The sequence below is a fragment of the Pinus tabuliformis genome, chromosome 1_2, assembly GCF_031772625.1.
Source record: "Pinus tabuliformis cultivar Carrire ecotype Pingquan chromosome 1_2, CPIR1, whole genome shotgun sequence".
NCBI lineage: Eukaryota > Viridiplantae > Streptophyta > Pinopsida > Pinales > Pinaceae > Pinus > Pinus tabuliformis.
This window is the reverse complement of record NC_142298.1, coordinates 562,567,824-562,575,774: the sequence shown is the minus strand read 5'-3', so window position 1 is coordinate 562,575,774 and position 7,951 is coordinate 562,567,824. Positions and strand designations below refer to the sequence as shown.

The 7,951-nt window shown below is 42.6% G+C and overlaps 1 protein-coding gene across 1 annotated transcript; it reads right to left on the bottom strand.

The window, feature by feature from the left end:
• Window positions 1–921: 921 nt before the first annotated feature.
• On the bottom strand, window positions 922–6,455 carry LOC149206845 (uncharacterized). The gene is made up of 2 exons (XM_089397814.1): window positions 5,186–6,455; window positions 922–4,832 (listed from the first exon to the last, which is right to left on the bottom strand). The coding sequence occupies exons 1-2, from the start codon at window positions 6,453–6,455 to the stop codon at window positions 922–924; spliced, it is 5,181 nt and encodes a 1,726-aa protein (XP_089253940.1).
• Between the last annotated feature and the right edge of the window lie 1,496 nt (window positions 6,456–7,951).

The following is a 7,951-nucleotide window of genomic DNA, read 5'->3' as shown; positions in this document are numbered from 1 at the left end:
ATGTAAATGAGAGCTTGCTACAAAGCTAATTCCATGGAGAACAATAAGGAAACATTAAATCAAGTAAATATGAACATTTATTATGCCAACAAATTAACAGAAGTTGGAGCTACAAAAAAAAATGGAATTTGTTTTGAAGCATTTTGATTTGCCCAAAATGACTGGCTGTTGCAAATTCGTTTGATTATCATTTTTTTTCCATAGATTATCTCCACAGGAAGAAATGTGAAGCACGAATTTGGTTTTATTTTTTTATCATATTGGTTTTTTTTTTTTTTTTTTAACGAGAACGGATATACTTTATTAATAAATCTGAGTTAACCCAGACATTTTCATTCTGTTTACAATTCTTTCAATTCCTATTTCCCGCCTAAGGGAATTCTGCGTGCCTGGATAATGCCTGAGCTTATCTGACCTGCGCATTTCCGTCTTACAGTCTATATTTGCCATGGTTTTGACTGATGATCGCTGGAGATTCTTGGGCGATGGCTTGCTGACTGTTGAAGCGCTTTTGTTTCAGCCTTTGGCCATTGTTACATTGTGGATCCCTGCAGCCGAATACAGTGGCGCAAGAGCTGTCTGGTATTCAAGATCCTCCATTCGATCCCTTTCAGAGTGCAGATCCTCATAGCGGAAATCGAAGGAGTCCATCTGAGTATCAAGCATAGGAGCGTTTCCGCCTTCAGTGTCGAGAGAATGGTCTCCTCTGTATCGATCTTAATCATTTGCAAGCCTCGATTTTGAACTATCTGCGCCTTCCTTATGTAATGAATTTGGATTGGGAAGAATTCCCCAGGATTACCTGTACTCATTTTGCTGTGGCCTGTTACCGCTGTTGTGTTGAAGATATCAGACTTATTCTCTCGAGCATGGTCAGAATGGATCCATTTTTCCTGCTTGCTGCTCTTATCTACCCTTGAGCTAAGGAATGATATTTGAGGAAGCGTTATTGCCATTATGGATAAGAGTTCCCGGAGTTAATAGGCATCCTTTGTTTGCCATTTCGTCTGCCTCTTTGTTCAAACTTCTGAGAATGTGAAATATTTTGAAAGAGTTGAAATCTTGCAGAATTAGCTTTAATCTTCCGAGGGACTTGTTGAGGATTGCCCTATTGAACTGGTCATCTGTGTTGATCTTGCTGATGAGGATTTCAGAGTCTCCGAATACTTGGCATTCTTTGATGCCTTCATCCCGAGCTATTTGGCAGGCTTTTGTGAGGGCAAGAAGCTCTGCCTGATTGTTGGTGGAGATGCCTAGCCCCCAGCAGAAGTGAACCTTCCTGAGATTGTCTGCGAAGTAAATAACTCCTCCAGCTCCCGCAGTCCCCGGATTTCCTTTACAGGCACCGTCAAAGAAGATTGAAGTTGTGTTTTGATTCTTCCACCAGATTTGAAAGACCTCTTCAGATTCTCTGATTTTCCAAGGAGGAGAAGGGAGGGGAGGGGGAGGGGCGCGAATTTTGTTGGAGGGATTGGGGCTATGAAGATTCAGCCAAGCTTTTTCCGAGGGGAGAAGGGAGGAGTCAAAGATCAGAGGTTGCTGGAGAACTGATTCAATAAGAAGACCTTTGGCAATTGAGGCGATTTTGGCAGGAGAGCGAGAGGAATTATTAAAAATTAAGTCATTCCGGGCAAGCCAGATTTCCCAGCAAACAAATTTGGGGATGGAAATCCATGTGTGGAACCACAAGGATTTCTTTGGGATGAATTGGGGGTAATGTTGAAGCCATTCAGAAAAAAGATCGGCGATGGAGCTGAGTTGGGGCGGGGAGACTGGCAGTCCGAGAAGCATTAATGCCCATACTTCTCTGGCGAAAACGCAGTCAATAAACAGATGGGGAGCTGATTCTCCTGAGTTTTTACACATTGCACATCTGTGAGGCCCAGCAAAGTTTCTCTTTGACAAGTTGTCACCTGTAAGTTGCTTATTCAGCATGAGGGTCCAGAAGAAGAAATTGACTTTGGGAAGTCCCTTGGCGTCCCATACCTGTTTCCAGAACGATGGCGTTCTCAAACTATCTTTTTTGGTCTGTAAGGCAGAATAACCCAAAGATGGCGTGTAGAACCCTGTTTCACCCCACCCCCATTTGTCTGCGATATTGCGGTGGACCGGCGCTCCATTTAAGAGCAGAGATTTAAGGATTTCGATTTGATATTGCAGCTGCTCTGGCACTGGAGGGATTGCCCAATCGACCCAATTTCCTCTACTGTCCCACTCAGAAATATCGCTCAGCTTTCTTATTCCTGCCTCGTAGAGCCAATTTCTGATGTCCCGGATTTCTGCGTGGAAGCTGAGAGGAGGGCTGTTCATGATGCGATCTTTCCAGAGGAGAGTCTTCTCCCCATTACCTGGGATGCGGTAAAGATGTTTGCTGAAGCTGCTTATGCTTTTCCTACAGAGGTTCCAGGTGTATGTGCCTGTTGTTGTGTTGTTTGCTGATAGATGCCTGAGGGAGATCCCCTGTGCATATTTGGCGGTAAATGTTTCGCTGATCTGATGTGTAGGATTTGAATATATTTTCCACAGGAGCTTGCATCCAAATGACAGGTTCGAAAGGGCAGGATCTCTGATCTGCAGCCCGCCTTCCAGAAGTGGCCGCTTGACTAGCTCCCAATTTGCCAAATGGATTTTATTATGGTTGCCTCTGCCTCCTTTCCAGAGAAAGTCTCTTAGAAGACAAGAGATCTGCTCCATGATGTGTTTCGGGGCCAGCAGAAAGGAGGCTTGATAAATGGGGAGTGCTGATAAGACGGATTTAAGAAGGATAGTTTTCCCTCCCTTGGTGAGCCAATAGCCTCCCCATGAGGTGATCTTGTCTTTGATTTTGCTGATTACACCCTGCCACAGAGATCTGTTATTGGTTCCAGATGTGAGGGGCAAGCCTAAATATTTGATGCTGTCCCATTGGGCAGAGCACTCAAATCCTAGGATCTGGCCAATATTATTAAGGTTTTGCTGGCTCACGTTCCATCCGAAAATCGAGCTCTTTCTGTCATTTATCACAGCTCCTGAAGCTCTACAATAACTTTTTAAAACAGCATCAAATTTGACTGCTATTCTAGTAGAGGCTCCTCCTAGAAGAATAGAATCATCTGCAAAGAGAGCGTGATTTATTGGGTTAAGGGCATTTGCGATTCGGATGCCAGGGAGATCACCTGTTTTCATTTCCGCAGCCAGCTTCCTGCTAAGAGAATCGGCCATAAGGATGTACAAGAAAGGAGAGAGGGGACAGCCTTGCCTTAATCCGCGGTGAGCTTGAAAGAATGATGCTGGGCGGCCATTGACCATGGGGGCAATCCATGGGCATGTGATGCATGCTTTGATGAGATTGATGAACTGAGGAGGGAAACCAAAGGATCGTAGAACTTGGAGAAGGAAGGAATGGTTGACTCTGTCAAATGCATTCGCCATATCAAGCTTAATCAGCATCCCTTTCTCTTTCCTCTGTTTGCTGGAGTGGATAGCTTCCTGCACTTGGATGATGTTATCCAAGATGTGTCTGCCTTTGACGAACCCCCCTTGGGCTTTGGATATTAATTTGTCAAGAAGGGGTTTAATTCTATTTGCCATGATTTTTGAAAGAATTTTATAGGAGGCGTTGCATAGGGAGATGGGTCTGAACCTGCCGAATGTTTCCGGATTGGCCTCTTTTGGTATTAATGCCAGAAAGGTGGAGTTGATGCCTCCCCCAATCTTGGCTTTCCCAAAAAAACCGTGTATCATTTTCAGCAAGTCTGTTTTGATGATGTCCCAGCAGATTTTGAAGAAGTGTATTGTGAAGCCGTCTGGCCCGGGGGCCTTATCTGAATCCATTGCCCAGATAACCTTGATGATTTCTTCTTCAGACACTGGTTTCAGTAAAGCCCGATTGTCCTCATGGGTGATGAGGTGAGGAATGTGAGAGAGAAGTTCTTCGGTGTCTTCTTTGCATCCTTCATGCCTTGTGCCATATAGATCTTTGAAGTGATTTTCAGCTGCAATTTTTATTTGGTCAAATTTATTACAGATCTGCCCTTCATCATTTTTAATCTCTGTGATATGATTCCGAGATAGGCGGGCTTTGTATTGTCGGTGAAAAAAGGAAGTATTTCGGTCTCCTGCCTTTAACCATAGACTGCGTGATTTAAGTCTCCAGTGTTCTTCTTCCTTTCTGATTGATTGATGGATGTTTCTTTGAAAGGCGGCTTCTTTATTTAAAATTTCCGGGGTGATGTGGATCCCTTCCATACCTATTTGCAAGGTGTCCAGCTGCTGAACATCAATTTTTCTCTGATGGGTGATGGGATCGTGAAGGTTCCTTAACCACCCCTTTAAAGCTTGTTTGGTAGCTTTTATTTTTTGCTCCCACACGAAGCTTGGAGATCCGTTGATGGAGATATCCCAAGCTGATCGGATTATGTCCATGAACCCTTCTTTTTCAATCCATAGTGGATTAAATTTAAAGGGGATGGGCCCAAGATCTTCTTCGGGTGCCAGAAGGAGTTGAATTGGCTTGTGATCTGAGGAGAGCTTGGGGAGAATTTTTGTAGATATGAGGAGTTTTTCCATCAGCAGGGAGCTTTGGATTAGAAATCTGTCCAGCCGGGCAGCGATGTGGTCAGGCCCAGTTCTGTTATTTGTCCAAGTATATTTGCCTCTCACCGGGGCAAAATCTAAAAGATCCCACTGCTGCATTATTTCTTCTACCAAAGGAAGAGACTGATCTCTATTGTTGTTGCCGCCCCTTTTTTCTTTTGGTTTCATGACTATGTTAAGATCTCCTCCCAGAACAATGTTATTTAGGGAGTGAAGATCTAAAAAGGCCGAGAGGGTGTTCCAGCAGTCTCTTTTTTCTGCATAGTTAACAGGAACATATAAATTGAATAAGGCAATAGTTAACTTACTTTCTAGATGCTTGAGCTCCGTGAAGATCCAATGTTGGGTCTCATGGGAGTTAGCCAGATGGAACTGATCTTCCGACCAGAGAGTTGCAACTCCACCCGAGGTTCCCCTTGAGCTGACTGCTATGCCTTCGTTCTTCTTCCATTTGGATTTGCTGATATCCTTGAGGGTTTGACCATCGATTTTGGTCTCTTGGAGCAGGAGGATGTCTGAGGGTTCTATTTTCATTAAATCTTTGACGGCATCAATTTTTGGTTGGGACCCCAGTCCTCTACAATTCCAAGAGACTATTCTCATTATTTACCTGGTGAAGGGTTTGGGATTCCTCCCTTGATGGATCTTCCTCTGGTATTTCTTCCTATTGTCATCTCTATTGTGGATTGGCTACCTTGCATTTTGAGACGCTCTGCTTCCTCCTCCCTGACTGCTTTGTGGGTCTTCCGGCCTGCTTTCTTTGAGGGTCTCTCATAAGACTCTTCCTCTGATGAGTCTGAAGGTTCTGGCAGTTTTTTCTTCTTTGTTATATCTGCATATGAAAGCCTGGAGGGGCTTCCCTGAGGAGAGCCAAGAGATGCTTCTCCACCTCGCTCTTTATTTGCCTGTGGTTCTTCAGCCTGTGCTGTTATGGTCAGTTCCGTTTCTGGGGTTTCTGATGGAGAGGCTTCTTCAGAAGGTGGGATCTCATCTGCTTTCTGTTGGGTTTCTTTTTCTTTGCTGGGTTTTCCTTGATTATTCCCCTTCATGGCTCCTTTCCCTGTTGCTTTTGCGTTGCCCGTTTTCTGGATTGTAGTCCATTGGTCTCCCTTGGGGGGATGGGTCTGTTCTTCCGTTTTTTTCTTGCAGTGTTTTGCGAAATGGCCATAGCCATGACAGTGTCTGCATTTGAAGGGGATCTGTTCATAATCTAGCTCCTGGATATGGGACCATCCTGCCACTGTGAGTTTTATTGCTTCAGGTAGTCCTTCTTCCAGATCTACTTCCACGCATATTCTGGCGGAGGAGTATTGGTCTTTCCTCGCGGCCTGGTCAATGTATTTGCCCAGAGAGTTGCCGATGATTTGGAGAGATTTCTGGCTCCAGCAGTGTAGGGGAAGATGGGGAAGCCGCACCCACACTGGGACCGCAGACGGAACATCCTGGGTCGGATCGAAGTCTGGGGACCATTTATTTAGGTATAGTCCCTGTGGCCCCATGAAATATGGCCCATTCCTGAAGATGAGGCTCCGATCTTCTGCTGATTCAAAGACAAATACAAAAAAACCTTTGCCTACGAAGTAAGATTTAATTCCTTCCTTGATCAGAGGGGTCCAGTTTCTCTTGATCCAGTCTTCTACAGATTTGGGCGATGGCCAGAGCCCAGTGAACTGTCCTATGAGTCCTCTGTCTGCTAGATTCAAAGCCGAGCGGCAGGTTTCCTCCTCAGGGAGAGCCACCGTGGGAATGCTATCTTTTTTCTTAACAAATTTCTGTTGCTGAGCAGAGGGAGGCCGTTTATTACATGCTTCGATTATTCTCTGGAATTCTATAACTTCAGGAGGGAGGGGGGGAGGATCCGCCTCCCCATCACCGGACATAGCTGCCAATGCCGCAGCTGCAAATCGCTGCACCAGGCAGGGACTGCGCGGCTAGGTTTCGCTGTAGGCTGCGCGCTGTCTCGTCTATCAATTTTAGAATCCTTATCATATTGGTTTTGAATTAGTGAATTTGTTTTCATAATTTTAGAAATTTATTTTTTTTTCTTGGTTTTAATTTGATTTTTTGCAGGGAATTTGTTGAAGGAAATGAGGTCAGGGATTTAGAGAAATGAAATGGGAACAACAATGAAGAAAATAGAGGATTTGCAACTCAAATCAAGGATCAAAAACTACCTTCAACAACTCTCCTTTTTAGAATTTCTTTTTGTAAAATATAAATAAGAATTTGGAGAAGAGAGAAGGGGTTCCAATTTCTGTAGATAAAGATTCCAATTCTCTACAAAAAAAAAGGGCTTTTTGCACTACTGTGGGGGACTAAATTTTGTAGAGAAATAGCCAGTTTGGGCCATATACAAAGAGAGGTATTACAACTCCAAAAATTTCATGCTATTGTGAAATGTTTTGATAATTATGTGCTTAGAAAACTTTGATTAGATCTGCAATTTTTGTACGCTATTGTCAAAGTTAATGACTAATTATTAGCTTCAATTTAATTCAATTTTGAGGCAATTCTTGATCCAGATAAGTATATGTTTCTTGAGTTTTGCATTATTGTAAATTCAGTTAATTGTATGCTTGTTTAAATCATTGGAAAGCTATATTTTCATGATGGATAAGATTTAAATCAAAGTTGATCAATGAATTCAAATAGACGAGTTTGTTATTATTGTTAACTATTTAGCATAGTGATAGCATGTTTTTGTTTTAAATCATGATTGTTTTATGAGAACTATTTCCTTAATGCAATCATGTCACTGATTTTTAATTCATTTCATTTGAATTTGGATATGTGTGCAATGGATATATGATAACTATTTATCAAATAGCTATATGTGCATATTTGTGTGAATAAGTGATAGGTCCTGGAACTATTTCCTTGACCTATTAACTTCTCTTTTTTATTCTAAAGTCAAGATGGTCCAAATTTCCTTTTACCTTGTTCTTGATTGAGAGGAGGATTAATCCTTCTTTCAATCAAGGTAGATTTAGGATTTTGTTTTTCATTAAATGCATCCTAGAGTATATTTTCATTTAGAATAAATTCATTTTATTTTAGAAGTCCCCTTACGCAGGAGCAAACACTAGTGTGGCTTGACTGAGCCATTGTTTCAGCTTAAGTGTTGCTTTCTTGCAAGAGCTCTGCAAGAGGGTAAATCCAATATCTCTCTTCTTCTTGATAGTTAATTAGAGACATCACAAGTCGTTAGGGAGAGTGAGGGGGTAATTGGACCTATTAGAACCAATCAGAGCCACCAATCCAAATGGAAAAGAGCATAGTTGGGGCTCTGACTGAGTGATTTCCTAAATGTTGATTTCGATTATTTTTGGCCATCAACAACTTCTTTCTTTTAAGGTGATACTTTATATAGATTTGA

What these genes read in the sequence shown, in the direction of transcription:
- LOC149206845 (XM_089397814.1), bottom strand. Translation starts at nt 6,455, where the DNA reads ATGTCCGGTGATGGGGAGGCGGATCCTCCCCCCCTCCCTCCTGAAGTT. An exon ending in AATCCCAAACCCTTCACCAG is followed by an intron (nt 4,833 to 5,185) that starts GTAAATAATGAG and finishes TTAACTATGCAG; the next exon opens with AAAAAAGAGACTGCTGGAAC.